Here is a 25,249-nt window from a genome sequence, read left to right on the forward strand (position 1 = left end):
GTCTCTGGTACCTGTACTGTTTCTGCCATCATCTTCATCATCATCATGATGTGTCCACTTTCAAGGACAGCCAGACCCCACCCCTCAACACCTGGCCTTCCCTGGGTGTGGTGTTGCCCCTTCCCTGCTCCCCAGCCTCTCCTTCCTCTATCTTTCTCCTCAGCAGAGTGCTACAGGGCCAGCACACACAGCTGATCCTCACTCTTTTCCCTCAGTGGAAACTCAGGGTCACAAGGTCCTAAACTTGCTGTTGCTCTCAGCTGCAGGGATCCTGGGCAGAGGCAATGAGTCAAGGCAGGGGAACAGCCTGGTTCAGTGCAAGGATGGCTTTGGACCCCTGCGTCTGTGTGGGGCAGAGGGAGTTGAAATGATAGCATTGTGGCAAATTGGGGCTGTGGGGTAGGACAGGCTCTGGCCTGGGCTTGCAGCTGAGAGGGGCCTGAATCTTTGAGACATGCACCTTTGTTCCTGCAAATGAAATCTTGGGATCTTTGTAGACATCTTCTCATTAGGGCACAAGGGTAGAAAAGATGAGGGAAGAGCCATCCATCCAGTTACTCTCATCCCACTCAAGTACCCTGAAAAGACCAAAGCGAGCATGGTGTGATTTCAGGCCACTCCCCAGAGTAACCCTGCTCCTTACTGGTTGGCTGGTGGCCTGGCCTTTCTTGGATACCCAGCCTTTCTCTGAAGGAAGGGTTGACTAACAAGGAGTGATAGATTACTCTGCCCTAACATCACAGGAGGGTTAGTGAGGAGGGTTAGAAAGCAGACAGAAGACACTGGAAGCTTAGGATGTGCCAGGGCTGCCATTCAAGATGCCAGGGAAAATGAAGGGGAAAGAGAGAGCCATGGGTTTGTGGCATCATCTCCTGATCCTGGCCCACCTTGTCACCACATTGGGGTCTCAGCAGATAGAAACGTCAACAGAGTAATATCCTGCACTGGGGTTTTCTACACACCTCTAACCTCAAGGAATAAATTAGTAATAGTACTATTCACAAGTAAACTAGAGTGTGGTGCCTGAAAGCAGAAGCGAACGTGAAGCAGGGTTGTTGAGGGTATTCAGGGTGTTTCATTGGATATGGGACCTAGGGCATGGGAGAAGAGGTCTGGGACAGAGTTTCTTTTCCTTCTTGCCCAGTCATTCCTATCTATAGTGATGTGGTGTTTAATAGAATCTGTTTGTTAACAAGCCGGTGAAATGAAGGGAGCTTCATCACTATGTGTTAAAGAGTTAATGTTCAACTTTAGAAAATATATCACATCAGTAGAACAGCCACATGATCTTCTCTGGATGCAGAAAAAGCATTTCATAAAATCCAGCACTGTTTCTTGACGAAAACCCTAAAGAAGATTGGAATAGAAGGAAAATACTTCAATATGATTCAAGGCATAATGGAAATCCAAATAGCCAACATTATACTTCATGGGGAAAGACTAAGAGCTTTCTCTTTGAAATCGGAAACAAGGATGACCCCTGTCACCACTATTACTCAGTATGGTGTAAGAAGTCCTAGTCAGAGCAGTAAGACAAGAAAAATAAATAAAAGGTATCCATATTGGAAAAGAAGTAAAATGACCTCTATTCATGGATGATAATAGAAAATTCTAAGGTATCCACAAGAAAACTCCTAGAGTTAATAGAGGAATTCAGCAGAGTTGCAAGATCAAGGCCAACACACAAAAATCAGTTGGGTTTTTAAACATCAGCAATCAGAAATCTAAAAGGGAATTTAGGTGGACTTGCAGCAAGGTGGTGGACTAGGCAGACTGCTATACAAACTTCTACAACAAAGATAGATACTATTCCTTAGTGTTTTTCCCTTTTCATCTTCCCTCTCTGTAACTTTGTGGGGGTTTTTTAGTGTGTTTTTTCTCTTTCTTTTTATAGCTCTATTTTCGTGTCTCTTGTTGCTGCCCACTTTTCTTTTTTCTCCTTTATTATCTTATGTTTTCACTGTTGTTTGCATGGTCGTTTGTTCTGGATTTTTTTTTTTTTGGCGTGTGTTTTCTCCTCTTGCCCACCTGACAGGAGACAGCAACCATGACCATACCCTCTGAAGCTCCACCCACTGGAGAAGAGCCAATAGCAGCTTCTATACCACCTGATCAAATAGAATCAGCCAGCACCAGCCAAACCCATCTTAAACTGAGCTGTGGGAATGGAAAACAGTGCATATGTTTCTGTTCTCTGATTATACCCACAAGGAGACAATTGGTGGGAACCTAAGGACACATCAACATATAATCATCATTCAATACAAATAAAATGAGACTACAGTGTCTTGGAGACAACAGAAGATTGTAATTTACATGAAATGAGAGTAGCTCAAACAAATGATAAAGCTGCAGAAGCAGAAAATATTTCTGAGGAAGAACAGGTAATGGAACTACTTGAGAAAGAATTCAAAGGAATGGTATTTGGGTATCTTCAGTAGATTGACAGGAAGATTGAGAAAAGCAAGGAGAACACTGATAAAACTTTAGAAGAATTCAGGAAAATACTATAAGAACAGACAGACAAAATAAATGAAAAATTTGAAACAATATAAAACCTGTAAAAAGAAATCCAGGAGATTAATCACTAAGATCTCAGAAATGGACAAATACATTGAAAGGGCAGAGGAGTAGACCTGAATCAACGGAAGCCCAAATTAGTGACCTTAAAGATATCTCTCAATACTAATAAGCTAGAAGAAAAAGAAATAACAAAATTGTAAAAAACCTGAAATTTATATGGGACACCATCAAGAAGCTGAACTAACAGCAAACAGGATAAACCCCAAAAGATATCACCAAGACATACCATATTCAAACTTTCCAAAACCAAAGACAAGGAAAGAATCCTGAGAGAAGCTTGGGAAAAATGAATTGTTACCTGTAAAGGAGAACCAATAAGACTAAACTCCTAATTTTTCAGCAGAAACCATGCAGGCAAGAAGACAATGGGATGACATTTATAAAACTATGAAATAAAAATATTGTCAACCAAGAATTGCATACCCAGCAAAACTGTCCCTCAAATACAATAATGAAATAAGACATTTTCAGATAGACCAAAAGTAAAGGAATCTACAGTAACCAGATCAACTTACAAAAAATACGAAAGGACTCAGAACCAACAACAGCAGACAATAACCTGAGATTAGCATACATGACAATGCTGCTCAAACTCAATCCAGATATGGAATTAAAGTAAAACAAGCCTACAAAACTGAAAATAGGAAAGCAGAGATATCAATTTATAATGAAGTCAACTACAAAGCAAAAAGGGAATCGTGTAGATACAGAACTTTGAAATGGCGAGGATGTCAAGGAGAAGAACTCGAGATAAAACAGACCATTCTAAACAGGGAAAAAATGTAAGACATTACAGGGTAACCTCAAAATTAATGCATCTTAACAAAATAAAAAAGGAAAATCAGAAAGATTTAGTAAACATTAAAACAACAGCAATGAAGAAAATGAAAACTCACAAAACAAACTCAGCACAGAAGTTTATGTGGAACAGAGAAACTAGCCACACACACTAAAATGAAACAGCAAAATGACAGCAGTCAATTCATACCTGTTGGTAATTACACTGAATGGAAATGGATTAAATGCACCAGTCAAAAGAGCGTACCAGAGTGGATACTAACTACACAACATTGAAGAATAATGATGAATCTGCAAAACACCTCGTAACATGGATGAACCAGGAGGACAGACATTATGCTGAGTGAAATTAGTCAGTCATAAAAGGACAGATAGTGTATGAGACCACTGTTAACAAAAAGTTCAAAAAATGTTTTCTTGCTGGAAACATCCCATGATGATTACCAGGGGTGGGGCGGATGGGAAAATTACTCATTGGATAGATATAGACTTTAGACATGTTAAGTTGGGTGATAGAGAAGGCAATATACAAGAGGGCGGTTGGTACAGGAAAGATGAAGGTCGTGTCAGACACAGGGAGGAGTGCAAGAGCTAACGTGAATAGAGGTAAATACTGTTAACAGACGGTATGTAGAAGGGATTGCAAACACTGTAATGCACGAAGTGTATCATTTGTAGAATATGGGACTGGTGATCTGTTTTATAAACCATCACTCAATTCACAATAAAAAATTTAAAAAATAAAATGGAAATTAGGGAAGCAATACCATTTACAAAGCACTTAAGAGAATAAAGTACCTAAGAATACACATAACCAGAGATGTAAGGGACATATACAATGAAGACTCTAAAACACTGCTGAAAGAGTAAAACAAGAGCTAAATAAATGGAAAGATGTTTATGTACATGAATTGGAAAACTTTATATATATACACACACACGTATCCGTTGTTGTTGTTAAGTGCCGTTGAGTCAGTTCCGACCCTTAGCGACCCTGTATAGGGTTTCTGAGGAACGACTGGTGAGCTTAAACCACTGACCTAGCAGTTCAAACAGCTTTGCAGTCAGGCACATTAACCCACAGTGCCTCACCAGGACTCCATATACATATATATGTGTGTGTGTTTGTTGAGGTTGTATGCATTGAGTTGGTTCTGATATATTGCATCCCAGTACAGGGTTTCTGAGACTGTAAATCTTTGCAGGAATAGAAGACTTCATCTTACTCCCATATAGCAGCTGTTGGGCTTGAACTGCTGAACTTGTACACAGCCTAGTCCTTATCCTACAGAGCCACTGTACTCATATATATGGTGATGTTGTTGTGTACCGTGGAGTCGGTTACAACTCATAGAGAACCCTGCATAGTGTTTCCTAGGCTGTAAATCTTTACAGGAGCAGAAAGCCTCATCTTTCTCCTATGGAGCAGCTGGTAGATTAAAACTGCTGACCTTGAGGTTAGCAGCCCAATGAGTAACCACTACACTACCAGGGTGCTTCATGTATTTGACTGAAAGGTTTTCACACACACAACACACACTTTTTTTGCATGTGTGTGTATATATTATAACACATTCCTGGGTCTAGGAAGTTCACAACACAGGGAATCTGAGACCAAATACAAAAACAAATTCAAAATGAATTAAAGATCTAAATGTGCAAACCAAAAAAAGAAATATGTATATTCGTAGATACACGTACTTTTTTTTTTTAAGTGTGAAAACCTTTTATTGACTTTTTACAGTGTGTTGTTATTGAGCACCCTCCAGTTGGTTGCAACCCTGTATAGGGTTTCCAAGGAGCAGCTGGTGAGCTTGAACTGCCGACTGTACAGTTCAAATGGCTTTGAAGTCTGACACATTAACCCACAGCACCACACACAGCAGTGGTCTCATATTAATAGTTGTCTTTTGTGGTTGATTTATCTCATTCAGTATAATGAGATACTGAATGAGATTCATCTATGTTATAAGGTGTTTTGCAGATTCATCATTATTCTTTAATATTGCATAGTATTTTCATTGTATATGTGTACCATACTCGGTTTATCCATTCTATCATTGGTGGGCACACTACAGTGTAATGAACTTGACGGTGCGTACATATATTTGTGTCACAGCTCTTCAGGATATATATTAAGTAGAGGGATTGCTGGGTCATATGGTATTTCTATTTCCCACTTTTTAAGGAAGCCCCATTTTAAAATCCCACTGCAGTGTATGAGGGTTCTAATCTCTCCATACCTTGTAAACATTTGTGGTTTTCTAGTTTTTTTTGTACTTTACTATTCAACAAGGTGAGATGATACCTCATTGTTGTTTTGGTTTGCATCTCTCAAATGATTAATGATCAGTCACATTTCTTCATATGTTTATTGGAAGACTTAATTAGTATTGTTAAGATGTCAGTACTATCCAAAGTGATCTATAAATTCAAACACATTCCTGATAAAAATTTCAACAGCCTTGTTTACAGAAATAGGAAAAGCAATTCTCAACTTTATCTGAAAAGGCAGGAAGCCCTGAATAGGTAAAACAATGCTGAAAGAGAACAAAGTAGGGAGACTCACACTTCCTGATACTGAAATATACTGTACAGCATTACCCACCAGCCACTCTTCAGAAACCCAACAAGGGTCGCTATAAGTCAGAACCAATCTGACAGCATAAAACAGCATACAGCTATAGTAATCAAAACAGCCTGGTGCTGATATAATAATAGACACAAAGACCAGTGGAGTAGAAATGAGAATCTAGAAATAAAGCCACACATCTATAGTCAAATGATTTTTTACAAGGGTGCTAAGTCCATTTGATGGAGAAAGGAGTGCCTCTTCAATAAATCGTGCTGGGAAAATTAGATTTCCACATGTGGGGAAACTGGATGTCTCTATGTAAAAAGTGAAACAGGATCCTTGCCTCACACCATATACTAAAACAAATTCAAAATGAATTAAATACCAAAATGTGCAAACTAAAACCATAAAATCCTTAGAAGAACAAGCAGGATTCAATGCTGTCAGGCCTGGCTTTCAACATTGTATTATCTAATATAATAAAGTACAAATGGCGAGAGACAAATAAACGAGACCTTGTAGAAATTTAAAACTTTCATTAATCAAAAGACTGTACCAAAAAATTCAAAAGGCAAGCTGTCAACAGGGAGATTATCTTTGGAAACCATATACTCGACATGAATCTAATAACCAAAATATATATAAAGCTACAACAATAAAAAGGCAAATAGCCAGTCATAAAATGAGCAAAGGACTTGAATAGACATATCACCAAAGAGGCCAAGAGGACATTCAAATGGCCACCAAACACATGAAAGGATGCTGAGTATCATCAGCCATTTTTATTTTGATGCAAATCAAAACCACAGTGAGATGCCATTACACTCCCACTAGAATGGTTAAGATTTAAAAAGCTCACTAACTCTAAACACGTTAGTGAGGATATTATGGGGAAATTGAAACCCTTATCCACTGCTGATAGAAATGTCAAATGGAACAGTGTGTTGGTTCCTCAAAAAACTAAAAATACAGCTACCATATATATGATCCAGCAGGCACACTCCTAGGTGTATAACCAGCACACTTGAAAGCAGAGATTCAAACAGATTTGTGCATCTGTGTTCACTGCAGCACTATTTACAATAGCCCAAAGGTAAAACAACCAAAACACTCATCAACAGATGTGTGGGTAAACTAAACGTGGCACTTACATACAATGGAATACTGGTCAGCCAGTGGGAGGAATGAAGTCTTGATAGTATGCTCTACTATTGATGGAATTTGATGACATTAAATAAGCCAGTCACAAAAGGACATATACTATATACTCTCATTTATTTAAAAAGACAAAAATGGGCAAGTGTAACAAGAGCACAGTTTATTAGTGGTTATCAGGGGTGGTAGGGAGGAGGCAAGACAGGTGGAGCTAACGATAAAAAAAAAAAAAAAAATTGAAGGGTAGGATTGCACTGTCTACCTGTAATTGTTTTCAATTAGATGCACATCTGTAAAAAGTTGAATTGGCAGAAGTTGTGCAGTAAATATTTTAACCTTTTCCCATGGTGTGGCAGAAGCATCTGACCTCTCCTGGCTTAACTGGGGAGTCAGGGAGTGGGGCTGGGGGTGGGAGGGTGGAAGAAATCACCATCAGCTGAATTCAGCCCCAGGCTGATTCCTAGGAAGTGGAGGTCAGACTTATCTCCTCTCTCAGGTTATAGGTCTTCAGTCAGGACAGCCTCTTCTTAGCCTTGAATGCACATAGGCCTCTTTCTAGCCTCAGGTCTCCTAGAGCAGCCTTTGCCCTGTTCTGCTCTGTTCAGGCAAGTTACAAATTTCTTTAGCTCTGCCAGTAAATACCCAGAGTAATCCCAGTCAATCAACAAACCTCCTGTACGAAGATACTCAGCCCCCTTGCTCCGTGGGCTGGGAAGCCCACTGCGTTGTCTCCTGCCCAGCTCCTGATTCTGTTGCCCCTGCAATTTCTCTGCCACGGTTTCTCACCATTTCTGATGTTACAGTTTTATGTGTCCTGGGTCTAGGAGGCTCCCCACACAGGGATCCTGGGACCAAAGGATACACTCAGGTCCTGTATTTTCTTCATGGTGGTAGTCAGGACCCCCTGTGCTCGAGGATTGGCTCTTCTTTTAAGCCTAGCAGGATAGCATAACTGACAAGTCCCCTCATTAGGATTCTGTTTACCATATTTGTATGACCCCACCCCTGCAGGGTTCCATAACCTTATTTGCATGGCCCCACTCCCACAGAGCTCTGTTCACCTTATCTGCATTATTAACAAACTGTCCAGTCCCCTAGGTGCGTCATGAGCACCTTATTTGCACAGACCCACCTAGTCATTTGGTGGGCATTACAAGACCATGGCTAGAAAGGCCATATAAAAACAATCCATCAAGCTACAGATATATTTATAACAATGACTCTCCCCACCCACCCCAAAAAAAGAGAGGGGTAGCTACTGAGGCTGGTTATGTACAGCTAAAGACCTCACAGGTTTTGTTTCCTTGGTTTAGAGGTTTAGAGTCAGTTTCATGAGACATCCAAGTTAATTAGCCTAATACGTTTAGTACTTGTGTTCCAGCTTGTAGTTCGTATGCAGTACCTGGGATCCTAGGAGCTTTCAGACAGCCAGTTAAAACGGCGTAGCAATTGGTCCATATTCATCTGGAATCACCAGAGGAAGGAGAAGAGTCAGGAATAGGAGGGGGATATGGAATGTGTGGCTAATTGCCTCCATGAATAACTGCCTCCTTTGCCATAAGCCCAGAACTGAATGGTGCCTAGCTACCATTACTGAACATTTTGATCAAAGATTCCAGAGAACAATCCTGATCAAAAGGAGGGAAATACAGAACAAAATTTCAATTCTCATGAACTCTAGACTTTCTGGAGCCATGAAAGGTGTATGAACCCCTGAAATCATTGCCCTGAGATAATCTTTAAACCTTAAAAAACTAAAAATATCCCTTGAAGTCATCTTAAATAGCTAAAAGTCATTAGTTTAACAAGTAAAAAAGGTCTGCCTTGAACATTTCATTCTTTTAAAAACTGTATAGAATCTAACTGACCACAGCAACTGAAAAGATTAGATAGGAACCTTAAGGAACAGTGAATGTATGTTAATGAGGAAGGAACAAAGTTTAAAGGAAATAAAAGAATGTTAGTTGCCATCAAGTCAGTCCTGACTCATGGCAACCCCATGTGTTATAAAGTATGAAACTGAGCCAAGAATCTACAAGCAGTGTATTCTTGGCTGTAAATTTCATGGAAGCAGATCACCAGGCCTTTCTTCCACAGCACTGATGGGATCAGCCATCAGCCGTTAGGTTAGCAGTCTAGTGCAAATTGTTTGTACTGTCTACAATATGTAGAAAGTTTCCAACTTTTGCAAGACAAACAACCCATCAGAAAAACAGAAGCAGGCAGTTCATGGTAGGATAAGTACAAATGTCCTCAAATTATGAAAAACTTATTAAGCAACTATCCAAGGAGTTGCATCTGAAGCTGGAACGTGATTTGGTCTGTCAGACTGTAAGAGAGGGCACATGGTCAGTGTCAGCAAGGGGGTGAGAACTTGGCACCCCGCCACCGATGGTGAAAGGGCAGCTAAGCAGTGTGCTTTCCTATCACCTCACAGCTCCACTTCTAGGAATGCGCCGTGGGTAAATGCTCAGAGATTTCCACACCAGATTATTTATTGCAGCACTGCTCGTAAGAGCAAAATATCGGAAAGTCCCCATCTGTGCAGAATTAGTTCTGTAAACTGGGAGAGCCATACCGGGAGACGTCCTGGTTTCTTAAAAGGATACAGTAGATCTGTGTATACTGAGAAGGCACTAAGCTCCTGACATGCTGGGGATCCCATGTTTAGAAATCTTTCTGCATCCTAGAAGGTGCTGGAAGAGTCTACACAGTGACTGGTGAGGGTCATGGTGTGGCGGCATCTATCCGTATGCATTCCTCTCAACAAGCCTGACGACTTCCATACTTTAAAAAAAGTAATTGCACTGCTATCTTTAATAGGTTAAAAGAAATTATTATTATTAACGATGGACTAAGTGAAGAGTCCTGGAGACAAAGCCTCATCCTGTGTTGGGGGCACCTCTGTCCTCAGGGAAGCTGTGCAGGGCTGGCATTCCAGGTCTGCTCTGCGCTCTGAGCTGTGGCCCTCACAACCTTCACTCTCTTCACCTTTAGAAGGTGCGTCCTGCCCAGCATGAGGAATAAATGGGTGGTACCTGACAGACTGGTTCCCTGCTCCACCCTCCAGCCTGAGGATGACTTTTGACCTCCAGTGTCCCCTTGTTGCTGTGAGATGTTATCAGGCTGTTATTTGACTTAGCAATAACCCATGTGACCGAATAGAGCTGCTCTGGAGGGTTTTCTCCAGAAGCAGATCCCCAGGCCTTTCTCCCACAGAGCCACTTGTGAAGTGCCACTGAGTCGCTTCTGACTCATAGCGACCCTTTATAAGGTTTCTGAGGAGTGGCTGGTGAGTTTGAACCGTCTACCTTGTGTTTCAAGCCAACCTTGTGGCCCGTGCTTTATCCCATAGTACCACACACCAGGAGTCCACAGAGCCACTGTTGTTGTTGTTTAGTTCCTTCGAGTTGATTTCAACCCACAGCGACCCTGTATAGGGTTTCCAAGGAGCAGCTGGTGAGCTTGAACCACCAACCTTTTAAGTTCAAATGACATTGCAGTCTGGTGTATTAGCCCATCCTAGAACTCCAATCTCAGCCTTATGGTTAGCAGCTGAGCACTTAACCATGGATTCCACCAGGGTTCCTAGGAACCCACAAGGACAGGAACACAGACAGCCTCCCCTCTAACCTGCCGGAAATTCTGCACTGACTCTGTGTCTCTGAACCCAGTTTGCTGCCTGTTAGCATGGCCTCCTAGCACGGGAAGCTAGCAGCCAGATCGCCCCATTAGTACTTAGCAGCCAAGGTTATGAGAGTCTCTCTTGCCTGGGGCTCCCCAGCTAGTTAAGCTCCTGCTTCAATGCCAAACATCCCAACTACACCCAAGGAGGAGGTCAAGAGCCTTAGCAGCAGCTAAGGAAGATAAAGTGTTCTTCTCCCTGATGGGGGTGCTAGATCACACTGAGTGTATGCCCTGAGCAGCCCACAGTCTAGGTGAATGGGAGAGCAGAACAAAGGAGGCTGCTTGGTAACCCAGCCTCAGATTTCAATAGAATTTGCCCTGACAACAGGCTAAGAGCTGTGGGGGTTGTTTGCCTGCGAGACTCTGCAAGCAAAGTAAATAGGCAAGCCCCCTTCCCAGCTCTTACAACAGCATACTTGTAGGGAGGGAGGCGAGATTTGCAGGAGAACACTCAACCACACATAAATTACACATAAGGTCAATAGTGTCTATTTGCTGAGCTTGTAATCAAAGATGGTGCAACTGATACATTGCTCTCTGGGTGATAGGTCTAGTGTTTACACTGAACTCTAAACAAAGGGGTCAATGCCTTTGGATAAGGATCACAGTTTTGTCCTCAGCAGTGTCCTTGTCTCCTTGTTGTTTATTGTAATAACAAATCATTGATTAGTAGCAATGAGCATGTATGTGTATAGGAAGGTTGTTGTTGTTGTTGTTAGGTGCCATTGAGTCGGTACCAACTCATAGTGACCCTGTGCACAACAGAACAAAACACTGCCCGATCCTGGGCCCACCTCACAATTGTTGCCATGCTTGAGTCCATTGATGCTGCCACTGTGCCAGTCCATCTTGCTGGGGGTCTTCTTCTATTTCTCTGACCCTCCACCTTACCAAACATGATATCCTTTAGTGACTGGCCCCTCCTGACAATATGTCCGAAGTATGAGAAACAAAGTTTAGTCATCCTGGCCTTCAAGGAGCACTCTGGCTGCACTTCTTCCAATACAGGTCTGTGTGGATCTATGGGCAGCCCATGGCACTTTCAATATTCTCCTCTAACACCATCACTCAAAAGCATCAATTCTTCTACAGTCTTCCTTATTCACTGTCCAGCTTTCACATGCATATGAGGTTATTGAAAATACCATGGCTTGGATCAGGTGCACAAGAACGAAGTCCTTGACAACTTCAGTCTTTTCTCCATTGATAAGAATGTTGTTTATTGGTCCATTGGTGAGGATTTTTGTTTTCTTTACATTGAGATGCAATCCATACCAAAGGCTATGCTCTTTGATCTTCATCAGTAAATATTTTAAGTCCTCTTCACTTTCAGCAAGCAAGGTTGTATCATCTGCATATCACAGGTTGTTAATGAGTCTTCCTCCAATCCTGATGTCACATTTTTCTTCATAGAACCCAGCTTCTCGGATTATTTGCTCAGTACACAGGTTGAAAGAATACAACCCTGTCGCACACATTTCTTAATTTTAAACCATTCCGTGTTCCCATATTCTGTTCGAACAGCTGCCTCTTGGTCCATGTACAGATTCCTCATGAGCACAATTAAGTGTTCCAGAATACTCATACTTCGCAATGTTGTCCATAGCTTGTCATTTCCACACATATAAGGAAGGTTGTTGTTGTTATGAGCCGTGGAGTCAGTTCCGACTCACAGTGACCCTGTACAGGGTTTCCGAGGCTGTAAATCTTTACAGGAGCAGAAAGCCTCATCTTTCTCCCGCAGAACAGCTGGTAGTTTCGAACTGCTTACCCTGAGGATAGCAGCCCAATTCATAACCACTACTCTACCAGAGCTCCTTATAGGGGAAGGTAGTACATCCAAAAATTGGATGGTTCTAGGTTATTATTCTTGCTCTGCTACTGTCAACAAGTTACTTGGCCGCCTGGGCCCCAGTTTCCTCACCTGTATAATGAGGTAAGAAGACCTGCTTGAATCGAAGGGTATAAAGGGCCAGCAGAGTGCCTGGTGCACAGTAGGCGTACAGTTAAAGGAGGTCTTGGTACAAACACACAGCCTTTACAGTCAAGACAGGTTTAGGTTCAAGTCTCAGACCCACCTTCCTCCCCTTCAGTTTCCTCATCTTAAAATGGTGCTAAACCCTGGCTTCCAAGGTGATATGAAAGACATAAGACAGTGACATACTTAGCACGAGGAAGGGGCCTGATAAATGTGGGTTCCTGTACCCCATCCCATCCTTAGTGCAAGTTGACCCCAGAACTTGTTTGGGGGGTAGGGTGGAGGCAGAGCGTAGTTGAGAGAAAGCTCTGAGGCAGGACTCAGGGCAGGATGCCCGCTCAACAGGTGAGTTAGTGCATTTCCTGAAAGCAGTGGACAGGAGGCTGAGGAGAGGAAAAGGCTGGGGCTTGGTTCGAGAATGCTGTGAGGTCAGCAAATCCAGTCTGTCTTCCACCGACATGCCTGACGGGCATGAGAGCTCCAAGAAATCTGCCAGTCCACACAGATTGACCTTATTCCTGGTTTGGTTAGAGAAACTCTCAGAACCTCACTTTCCCACATGATCTCAGTGCGTACTTGGCCCCCATCTCTTACCAGGAAGTGATGGAAGATGGGTGTGACCTTCAGAACTTAGTCCCCAGATTGGGGAGCATTCTGCCATCTTGATTTCTGGGCAGGATGGTGATTTGGGATAGAGACTTCAGCCAGGTAGTTGACCTAGAAGGAATAAAACTCTGAAGACCCTACTCCCACACTAGCAGCACCACAGTCAGTATCCTGATTATAATTATGCCCCGAATGCCCCCAGGATGCATTCTTGTAACCACATACTCACCCAGCCCACCTCAGCCCTTCCCACTGCCTCCCTCTACCCATGTTTCAGGTATTTATGTTCTCATTTTTGTCTCAAATAGACAGGGCTGCACCTGGCCCACCACCCTGCCACCATTGGTCCTTATAGGGTATACCTGATTGTTCACAGGTTGGACAGCCCACACCTGTTCACCTGCTGGCAGGATGCCCCCAGGTACCCACAGTGCCTCAGTGGGAGAGATGCCCTGGTCTCTCCTTACACTCCAGAGCTCAGGGTGTCTGAGGTGACCAGTGGCTCAGGCTCTACCCTCAGGCAACTTGGCTTCTTCTAGTGCTCCAATGGTCCCTCCCCCGAGCCAGGGGTCAGGAGAGGCAGGAGGAGGGTAGGGTTATTCCAGGGGCTTCCCTGGCCCCATATGCAGAGACTTTCCACCTGAGGTTCTGTGGCATAGGATTGAGGGTAGCAGTGAACAGGCAGAAGGGGTAAGACACACAGCTTGGAAACCATAGACCTTTCTAATAAGCATCCTCCTGACAGCTGGTGCTTCTCTAGCACTCACTGTTCCTCTGCTCCTCACTCGACCTCTCTGAGAGAGACACTGCTGTAGCTCCATTTTACAGAGGGGAAAGCTGAGGCCCAGGAGGCCAGACGTACCTGGCTCTTGCCTTAATCATACTAGGTAGAACATGGTGGTCAGAGTTTAAACTCAGGCCAAATAGCTCCTGCCATCTTCTTACCCCCATGGAAGTGGACTTGAGCCCAGATGGGGAGCAGTCACCTTCCCTGACAGCCTTTGTAAATCCTCACCACTCTCCCTGTCCCTCCACTGGTGGTGGTGTTCACTGTCTTGTATTCTAGCTTACTTACCTCTCTTGTGAGGTCACCTGTTTGAGGACACGGTTTGGGTCCTGCCCTGCACACAGCAGGTGCACATCAAACATCTGTTGAATGAACAGAGAGCGTGGCCTTACCACAAATACTGCCCACAGCTGACAAATGATATCAGACACGTGGGGGCGTGGGTGCGAGAGATGATGGTTTCTGTGGACCAGTAGGTGATGGAGGTGGCCTTGAGAGCTAAAGGGAACACTGCAAGCAACATCCTGAGCCTAGCAGAAGTGTCAGACTTGCGAGTCACAAAAACCACACTGACTATAAGAAATGCCACAAAGCAAACAAGCTTACAGACAACGCAGATCAAAAGAAGTGCCAGAAACCCTCCCTGCCAAGCATCTGTGCAGGACTCGACAGTGGGTTTTTCCACATTACTTCATCTCCCCCAAGCTCTGAACTGTTGACGTGAGTTTATTGTCCTTCTATACAGCCTCCAAGAGACATGAGACCTGCCCAGGCCACCAGACAGTTGGAACTGAGACCAGGCCATCCTGGCAGCTTTGGGACAGCCTCCCAGGCTCTCCGTCATTCCTGCTGCACCCATGACTGTCTCTGTGGGGCAATAGCTGAGTCCACATGGACAAAATCTCAGACCTTGTGACCCTTACATCCTAGCAAGGGGCATCCAACATTGAGGAGACTCACAGAATATATCAGGAGATGACAAAGGTTACTGAAGAAATAAAGCAGCCTTCGTCCTCTCAGAGCTCAGAGATATTGAGGGGGCCTCTCTCTTTGTCTGTGGGCTTAGTGGGGCTTACAGCCTAGGAATGACTGAAGGTAGGAAACTCAGGCACTGGCAGGCCAAGCTCATTTTAGGAAACAGCATCTCTGGACTCACATTTAACATCCTTCAGGAAGTCACTTCCTGGTCAGTTCTCTCCTGTGAGATAAGGGGGCTGAACCCCCTGAGCCCTAAATTTGCCCTTTCCCCCTCTCTCAGAGTATGGCCGCTGGTGGGAATGGTTGTTGGAAGGAGGTCTACGCAGGAGGTGTGGGTGTGTATGTGCAGGTGGGTGGCTGTGATTTTAAAGACAGATGGGATCCATTGGTCCAGAGATCGTCACGTCTTCAATTTTTATAAAACACATTTTTACAGAACCCCACATAGGCCCACACAGTGGCAGCCTCTAAGCGAAGAGACTTACTTGCTTTTCAGACTTCCTAAATGCTTCCTTTCTCTTGTGCTCCTCCTCTAAAACACGACCCCCTACACATACGCACACACGTGCACACTCTGTCCTTCCCAACACCAAATTTAGCCCAAGAAGATGCTGACTTACCCTGCCAGTACGAGCTGCCATTTATGGAGCACCTACTGTGTGAAGAAAATGCTCTCAACACTTTTTGTGTATCCTCACAGAGATGCTGTCTTTATCCCACCTCCATATGAAGAAACTGATCCCCAGGAAGGTTAAGTGTCTCCCTGAGGCTACACAACTGTCAGTCACCCGTGTGAAATTTAGAAACATGAATTCTTTCTGCCACATTGCATCTCCGTCTGGCCCCCATGGGCTCTGGTCACCCTCACGCCCAGCAGAGTCAGACACTCTCCATTCATTTTGTGTCTGCAGACCTCTCCCAGAGCTCCTCGCCACCATCACTGCTGGACCACTTGCAGATGGGCTGTGATGGGGCCCCAGGCAGCAGCCTCAACATGGAGTGTCGCGTGTGCGGTGATAAGGCATCAGGCTTCCACTACGGCGTGCATGCCTGCGAGGGGTGCAAGGTACAGAGATGGGGACATGGCTGGCTCTAGGGGCCCCAGGTGACCTACACCTGCCCAGGAGGTAAACTAGGCCTTTGGATCTGGTTCAGCCTCAGCTTTGGGCCCTGCTTGAGAGGAGAGTCCCTTGGTAGAGTCTGCCCTGCTGGATACCTGGCTGTCACCCAGCCACACACCTGGGCTCTCTGGATGGCTGGCACCCCCTGGGGGCCAGGCTTCACAAGGCTGGCAGCACAGAATGAGGTTCTTGGGCTGTAGCCGTCTCCCTATCAGGCCAGGGTTTTCCTGAATCTCCAGGCCTAAACGTAGCTCTTTGAAGACAAAAAGGAAGTGGTTGAGTTTTTTTGTTCCAGTGATGCATTTGGATTCTTCCTCCCAATTACATACCCATCAAAATGTCGCCAATTGTTTTATCAAACCACCACCTAGAAAATACAGCGAACCAGATAAAGTTTTAAACAAGTCAAGTTAGCCATGATACAATTCTGTGTCACCGGACTAAGAAACTTGAAGGCGTCATCTTTATGCATCATGGGCCAAACAGGATTCTCACCCCTCTCCTCTCTTCAGGGTTTCTTCCGCCGGACGATCCACATGAAGCTCGAGTATGAGAAGTGTGAGCGTAGCTGCAAGATCCAGAAGAAGAACCGCAACAAGTGCCAGTACTGCCGCTTCCAGAAATGCCTGGCTCTGGGCATGTCGCATAATGGTGAGCCCCCTCCAGGCAGGGCTGCTCGCTGCACACATCCTGAGCAGTGCCCTTAGACCAGTGCCTGGCACATAGTCAGCACTACGCACATCTTCCCAGACTGCCCAGCATCTCCTGTGAGAAGCTCAGGAACCCAGGCCTGAGTCTCACCCTCTCTGGCCCGAAAGACTCACTCCCAGAACCTGGAGCCTACCCTGAGCCCCGGTCAGATGACCTGACGTGGTATGAAAAGCCACTGCCAAGGCCAGGAATCCCCTCAACCCTGCAGGAGGCTAGAAAGTGATCTCATGTGTCAGCTGCAGAGTGAGACTGGGTCTCCTGGAGGCCAACTACTTGGAGCCAGAGCTTACTGTACCTTGTGCACCGGGCCATAGCAGACCCTTGTCTTCAATCTCCTAAATGTCCACTGCAGTCCAGTGGATTCCAACTTTACAGCGACCCTATAGGATCAAGGAGAAGTGCTTTTTAGGGTTTCCGAGAGTAAATTGATATGAAAGCAGATCGTTTTATCTTTCTCCAGTGGAGTGACTGGTGGGATCAAGCCACCAACCTTCCAGTTAGCAGTCCAACGTTTAACCCATTGCACCATCAGAGACCCATAGGATAGGATATTGCAAAGCCTACACACTCCTCTTTACCCTCTGGGCCAGATACACAGAGCAAAAGAGAGGACCTCTTATTTAAATGTCTCTGTGGACAGGTAAGATGTTCTACCAGCTTTTTACCCTTTGATGCCCTGTCTAGCCACTTAGAGGGTGGTAGGGCTTGAACCTCCCTCTGCAGCTTCTTCCAGGTGAATGGGATCAGTTGAGTGTCAGCCTCCCCCTCAGTCCATATCTGCCTAAGCCTCATTCCTTGGGTGGGGTCTCTTAGAACTTACTCTGATAAAAGCCACATTTACATTCTCCTCTGTTACTAATGGGAGTCCTGGTGTGGCGCTGTGGGCTAATGTGTCAGACTGCAAAGTCATTTGAACTGCAAAGCCAGTGGTTCAAGCTCATTAGCTGCTCCTTGGAAAACCCTCTACAGGGTCACTATGGGTCAGAATTGACTCAACAGCACTTAGCAACAACAACTATCACTAATGACTATAGTTTTTTTAATATTGTTTTTGTTGTTGTTATGTGCCATGGAGTCAGTTCTGACTCATAGCGACCCTATACCGGGTTTCTGAGGCTGTAAATCTTTACCGGAGCAGAAAGCCTCATCTTTCTTCCACAGAACAGCTGATAGTTTTGAACTGCTGACCGTGAGATTAGCAGCCCGATTTGTAACCACTACGCTACCAGAGCACCTTTTAAAATTATTACTCTTACTTAATTGTTCCAACAACCTACTGAGTATTACGGAGTGTAAACCTCATTTAGTAGAAAAAAATCAAAAATAAAGGGAAGATAAAGCAGTCAGCCCAAAGTTGCGCAACTAGAACTCAAGCTCCAACACCTCAGGCTGCCTCTCTAAGCACAACGTGTATCAGGACCCTGTATGCTGGGCACTGTGAACAGAGCTTACATTCTGAAGCGGTTACCCCTGAGATTTTTTACTGTAAATTTACCCAATTTACTGATTGTGGGCCTGGCTTCTTGGTCTTTGGCCCATGCAGCCTATCGAGATGGGGAAGTTAGAGGAGAGGCCCCTTCCTGGACTGCCTTGGTGACTGTCCCCTATCCCTGTGCAGCCATCCGCTTTGGTCGGATGCCAGAAGCGGAGAAGAGGAAGCTGGTGGCTGGGCTGACAGCAAGTGAGGGGAGCCGACACAATTCACAGGTGGCTGACCTGAAGGCCTTCTCTAAGCACATCTACAGTGCCTACCTGAAAAACTTCAACATGACCAAAAAGAAGGCCCGTGGCATCCTCACTGGCAAGGCCAGCCACACTGCGGTAAGTGTCACTGCGCTGCATGGCCCTACTGCCTCTTCCCGCTTTTCATTTCCTGGTACAGGAAGGGGGCGTGGGAAACACAAGGGGCAGGGTTCTTTTGACCTGGCCTCTAACAGGGCCTGGGTTTTCAGCCCTTTGTGATCCACGACATCGAGACCTTGTGGCAGGCAGAGAAGGGCCTGGTGTGGAAGCAGCTGGTGAACAGCCTGCCGCCCTACAAGGAGATCAGCGTGCACGTCTTCTACCGCTGCCAGTGCACCACGGTGGAGACCGTGCGTGAGCTCACCGAGTTCGCCAAGAGCATCCCTAGCTTCGGCAACCTCTTCCTCAACGACCAGGTGACCCTCCTCAAGTACGGTGTGCACGAGGCCATCTTCGCCATGCTGGCCTCCATTGTTAACAAGGACGGCCTGCTGGTGGCCAATGGCAGTGGCTTTGTCACCCGTGAGTTCCTGCGTAGCCTCCGCAAGCCCTTCAGTGACATCATTGAGCCTAAGTTTGAGTTTGCAGTCAAGTTCAACGCCCTGGAACTTGATGACAGTGACTTGGCCCTCTTCATTGCAGCCATCATCCTGTGTGGAGGTGAGTCAGGATGGCCAGGTAAACAGCCAGTTCTTCTGGGGGTTGGACCCTCACTGCAGGGTGTCAACCCTGAGGCTGGACAGCATGGGGGAAATGTCTCTGTGCTGACCCAAAAACCAAACCCAGTGCCATCCAATCGATTCCAACTCACAGCAACCCTGTGGGACTAGAACTGCCGCCTGAGGTTTACAAGGCTGCGAATATTTACAGAAGCAGACTGCCACATCTTTCTCCTACAGAACAACTGGTGGGTTTGAACCTCTGACCTTTTGGTTAGCAGCCAAGTGCTTAACCACTATGCCACCAGTGTTCCTTGTGCTGCTGGCAGTGGCAAATGCAAGGCCCTAACTGTGCATGCAGCATCAGCCCAATCTCGTTGTATGGATGGAGGTGGGAAAATGAAACCTATCAGCATGGAATGGTGCTCATTTCTGGGTGCTAGAGAAATTGTCTATGTTTTAATAGCATTTTCGAAATTCCAGTACGATCAGTATAATAGTACCCATGATAACTAAAGAGTGCCACAGAACTTCCTTCCTGCCAGACACTGTTGTGTTTTTCATAAGCTTTGTAACTCATTTGTCCTCACAACAACTGTGTATGGGAGCTGCCCTTATTACCCCCACTGAAACCCAGAGAGGCCACATGACCTGCCCATGGCTCATGCAAGCAAGTGGTAGTGATGGAATTTGAATCCAGGCAGTGGGTCTCTTAACCACAATCTTAATCAAGGGGGAAAAGAAGAGGTGGGCCAAGGCTGGTGGGGGAAGTAGGGTACTCAGTAGGCAGTCATGGTGTCCCCCCAAGGTGAGTCACCCACAGAGGGTGAGCCTGGGGAGCCCTTCAGGCCTTCTGTAGCCCCACGTGACCTGCCCCCTCCCACACCTCCACTCTGTGTCCCCACAGATCGGCCAGGCCTCATGAACGTGCCCCAGGTGGAGGCCATCCAGGACACCATCCTACGTGCCCTAGAGTTCCACCTGCAGGCCAACCACCCCGACGCCCAGTACCTCTTCCCCAAGCTGCTGCAGAAGATGGCTGACCTGCGGCAGCTAGTCACCGAGCACGCCCAGATGATGCAGCGCATCAAGAAGACAGAGACCGAGACCTTACTGCACCCCCTGCTCCAGGAGATCTACAAGGACATGTACTGAAGGGGGGTGGAGCCTCTGACTTTCCGTCACCCAGCCCTGAGCACCCAGTATGGACGGGATTGGAGCAGTGGGCTCCCTGTGGTCTCCACATGACTTCTCACTCCCTCTACTGTCTCTCTCTCTCACTTCCTCATTCTTATTTCCTCTCTTGGTCATCACCCTCATTTACTCCCACTCTCTTGCTCTTTTCCTTCTTTTCTCCATGTAGGTTTCCCCGCCCCTTCCTCACCTGCCCTCCCCTCTGTCCCCACATTCCTATGTCTGTCCCTCTTTCTCTTCCTGGGAAAGAGTTCATCTTTATTTCACCAGCAGCCTAGAACAGGACCTCTGCTTCTGCCCACCGCCCTCCAGGAGCAGAGGTGTGGGGCCTGGCCTCTGCCCTGCCAGTGTGCCTCATTCTGGCTCCTGGTTTCAGAGCAGAAGGCTGGAGCCATCCAAAGAAACACTAAAGCAGCCGGTACCTGGCTTCCCAGGGAAGCGAGCCTGTGACAGACTCTGGGCAGGGCCCCTGGGTTGAGAGCCAGCACGCCTACCCCAGACTGTCACCACCCTACCCCAGGCAGACCCTGACCCAGCCGCCCTAGGCCATGACACCCAACATCTTTTTTGTTCTTCTTTGCGCTGGTCTTCCAGGCCAGTGTTGCTGATGGTTCTCGGTGCTGGCTGCTGGAGGGAGGTGGGGCCTAAGGAGGCGGGTAGAGGCTGGTGGGGAAAGGAGGGAGCAGTACACTTAATCCTTACAGGACTCAGGATGTGAGGGCCAGGGAGTGTGTGGGCAGGCCCTTCTAGCTACACAGTCTCCTTTACTCTGGAGCAGCCGCCAGCCCCGCCTGCATTACGTTGGCACTGCATTACGTCAGCACGCAGCTCCAGTCTCCTCACCCGGGGCTAGGACCTGGCCCAATGGCATCACCATCTCTTCCCTCAGCCAGGAGCCATCAGACCCTCCACCTCCCCACACTCTCGGAGGAGCTACCACTCCACACTCCACACGCACTGAAATCACTTTACCTGTCGTTTTGGCGCTCTTCACCCGCCCCTTCCATGCCCCTGTTGTCAGGGCTGGCAGATCTCTGGGTGGGCAGGGGCCCTCCCCGGCCCCAGAGACCTTACCCAGACCCAGCCCCTATGTGAAAGTGCACTTGCCTCTGGAGACCCTGAAGCACAACCTGAAGTGGGAGGTCTGGGCAGGAGGGCCACATGCCTGTCTAGGCCCCTGGAGGATGGGGAAGTGAGGGAGCAGGCTGGTGGGAGAGTTGGGGTGAGCGCCCAGGCTTCCTGGTTCCTGTCTGGCCCTCCTTCCCATAGAGCCTTTTAGCCTGACCGCACTCTGGGCAGGAAATGCCCAGGCCAGAGGACAAGCCCCAGCGCCTGTCCCTGCTAGGATTGCCCTCTACTGGCTAGATCCTTCCCCTTCCTCACTGTGCTGACCAGGGATTTTGTCTGGGGTGCTCCCTTTCAAGCCAGCGCTGTGAAGGGAGAAATGCTGTGCCTGACGTGAGCCCCCCCCCGCCACCCCAGCCCCAGGTTTGGTGCTGAGGATACAGTTTTTCTCAGTGTCTGAACAATCTCCAAAATGGAAATGTATATTTTTGCTAGGAGCCCCAGCTTCCTGTGTTTTTAATATAAATAGTGTATACAGACTGACGAGACTTTAAATAAATGGGAATTAAATATTTAAGAGTTGACTTTAAGCTGACTTGATCCTCTGTGTGTTTTTCCTTGGGGCTGGTCAGGCTCCTACCCCTCCTCCATAACCTATACACAGAGCGGGGACTTGGTTGGGCACCAGAGTCTTTGGGGAACTAGTCAGGGAGGGTCACTTCTGCCTTGTGGGAGCTACCTGTCCTTCCCCCTCAACCTCTCCAGCTCTGCTCACCACTCCTCAGCCCACAAGGGCCTGTGGGATTCCACAGGGGTGCTGAGAAGATGCCTTCCCTACCCCACAGAGAGAGCTGGGGCATGATGGGGAAGGTTACACACTCTGAAAAGGTGATACGAATCAGGGTAGGGGTGTGAGGGGACGCAAGGGTGTCAGAAGGCCCCTGGAAGAAGCAATTCTCCCTGGCTGTGAGTGGTACACGGAACTTCAGCAGCGGAAACCTCATCATTCCCTGCCAGATTCATCACCACCATCCCCGCAACAGGAAACCAAGGATGTCTCCTCCTTTGCTAATGTTTTAGTTTTGACCCAAAAAAGACAGACGTTCTTGCCAGGTGTTGCATATGACTCACACAGATAGGCCAGAAAACAAACAGAATTTAGTACTCTCAGTCTCAGAGAAGAAAACTACAACCCACTTCAACTCAGGGCCACACAAGGGATTGCACCCCAGGGACAAGACAACTGACAAGCTCAGAGAGGGATCATATATAGTAAGCAGAGCTAGGTCTTGGGATTAAGTACATGCCAAAGTCTTATTGGTGTGTTTTCAAGTTATCAGTGCATTAGCAAGTAAAAGGGGAGTTTTTGTCACAGGGATTCACCTGGGAGGTATTCAAATGGCTAGGAGGAACAAGTAGAAGCCAGAACCATTGAGAGAGAGATAATAATGGGTTCTTAGGAGGCCTGGTGGAGCAATAGATTAAGCTTTGGACTGCTACCTCAAAGGTTGATGGTTCAAATCTACCAGGCATTCGAAAAATGAGACCGACTGCTTCTGTCAAAATTTACATCCTCAGAAACCCTATGGGGCCATTATTCTACTTTGTTCAATAGGGTCACTATGAGTCAGAATAGAGTCCCCAGCAGTGGGTCAGTGGCTTATGATCCCAGGATACCATGTGGACATCCCATTAGAGACCACACCTGTTGAGAAGCTGTGTGACAGAATAGGACCAGTCATCTCAGAAACTGGGTGAAAGGACAAGTAGGAGAACTAATGGATGCAGAGACAGCATGTAGGCCGCAGATTGTCCACTTTCACCTTCTAGTGATTCCATCCTCGCAGAGAGCCCAGGAGAGACCAGCCCACGGCAGCCAGTGGGTGGGCTGCCAGACTGGCTGAAGTGTGAGGGAAGCTCTGGGTATGGGTCAAGTGTTTGTCTCCTCAGGAAAACAAAGCCGGGCAATTTTTTTGAAATGGGGGAAAGTATTGAAAATCCTGAATGATCAAAAGTGAGATCCAGACAATTAACTGAGGAAGCCACTCTCAATCCCCAGGGCTGGGGATGGAAAATGGTATTATTCAAATGGTATCATTTCTAGAACACCCACTGACACTGCAGAGATCCAATACCCAAATTGCCTGCTAATTTCTAGTTGCTGGAGGATCCAGAGTCCATGCACGCGGTAGGTACACCTGGGGCAGCTCGCATTGCTACTGCTGCTGCTGTCAGAACCTCCAAGCTGCAGTAAGCGATCTGTGACCCAGACTCAGTTCCTGCTGAGTAGAGGGAAGGGAAGGAAGTGTCTCTCTTTCTCCTGCCTTCCATCTTCTTGCCAGTACCTCCCATTGAAAAAAATTTAGCTGGTAAGGGAGCCTAGGGAATGCAGTTTGCAGGCTTCCGGCCTTGCATTATAGAGAAGAGCATGAAAGGATAGGAATAGATCCAAGAACCAGCAGGCAAACAACTAGTTCAAAGTACATACCGCAGCCCTTGAAATGAGGGATCCCAGGCAGGCTCACAGTTCAAGGCGATGAGCAAGTGTAACACTTCCCTCCTCGTTTTTTGCTGGCCAGCTGGGCAGTGCCATCTGCAATCTGGTTTATTTCAGCTCAGGACAGTTACAGCACCAGGGGAACAGGAGGGCCAGAGAAGTAGGGAAGCTTGGAACAGGAGCAGGTTTCAGACTGATAGCCTTGCTTGTAATGGACTTTTCTGGATTTAAATTTTTTTTAAGTTTATTAAAAGGAAATGTGGTCTTTGTTCTGTTCAGGAACACAATAGATGAGTCCTGACAGAATGGAAGCAAGATGTGAAACAGAACTCAAATTCTTAAAAAGTCCAGACTTGAACAGTTTGAAACTGAAGCATGTCCTGAGACAGTCACCCTGAGATACTCATTAAACTTGAACAGTGAACTAAAACTATTCTATGAGTTTGTCTTTTAGCTAAAGAACAGATCGGTCATAAAATGAAAAATATGATCCATAAAGATTTTGTTCCTTTCAAAAATATCCTCTATATGAGACTAAATGATTGAGATTTAATCAGAAGCAAAGACGAGAAGGCAAGAGAGTAGGGAAACTAGATTACTGGAAACAGAACAGGAACAAAAATGAAAAAATTGACACACTGAAAAATGTCACCAATGTCACTGAACAAAGTGTATTTTTTGTTGTTGTTACGTGTCATCAAGCTGGTTCCAACCCATAACAACCCTGAATAGGGTTTCCAAGGAGCGAATGGTGAGATTGAAATGGCAACCTTGTGGTTCAAACCAACTTTCCTGTTGAGCGCATTAACCCACAGCTCCACAACAAAGTGTATAGAAATTGTTAAATGGGACCCTAATTTGGTGTGTAAACTTTCACAAAAAACACAATAAAATATTGTAATTTTTAAAAAAAATGTAAAGAATGGAGTCCTGAGTCCATAATATCCCTGGGATGCCTAGAAGAAACAAAACTTTTCTGGAGGGTGGATCCAGGCAGTTTAGCATTCCCACAAATAACCATGCGCTCACAATCACACAGTTACAAGTATGAAGAAACAAGCTTGCTTATGAAGGCCATCAATGAAAAATAGGGACAAATGTGAGGGCACTAA

General features: G+C 46.2%; 1 protein-coding gene across 3 annotated transcripts in view; it reads left to right on the plus strand.

Moving 5' to 3' along the window:
- The window catches only part of PPARD (peroxisome proliferator-activated receptor delta), a 102,280-nt gene extending 81,738 nt beyond the window's left edge, over window positions 1-20,542 (plus strand). For 2 of the 3 annotated variants that reach the window (XM_006860392.1, XM_006860393.1), the window contains 5 exons: window positions 16,059-16,213; window positions 16,781-16,919; window positions 18,598-18,800; window positions 18,932-19,382; window positions 20,289-20,542. In XM_006860392.1, coding sequence (XP_006860454.1) covers window positions 16,059-16,213; window positions 16,781-16,919; window positions 18,598-18,800; window positions 18,932-19,382; window positions 20,289-20,536 — 1,196 coding nt within the window. In that variant the 3' untranslated portion in view covers window positions 20,537-20,542. The remainder of the gene's footprint in view (window positions 1-16,058; window positions 16,214-16,780; window positions 16,920-18,597; window positions 18,801-18,931; window positions 19,383-20,288) is intronic. The other variant, XM_006860394.1, reaches the window with a different exon arrangement.
- Window positions 20,543-25,249: the final 4,707 nt, after the last annotated feature.

Source organism: Chrysochloris asiatica, unplaced genomic scaffold (genome assembly GCF_000296735.1).
Source record: "Chrysochloris asiatica unplaced genomic scaffold, ChrAsi1.0 scaffold00038, whole genome shotgun sequence".
NCBI lineage: Eukaryota > Metazoa > Chordata > Mammalia > Afrosoricida > Chrysochloridae > Chrysochloris > Chrysochloris asiatica.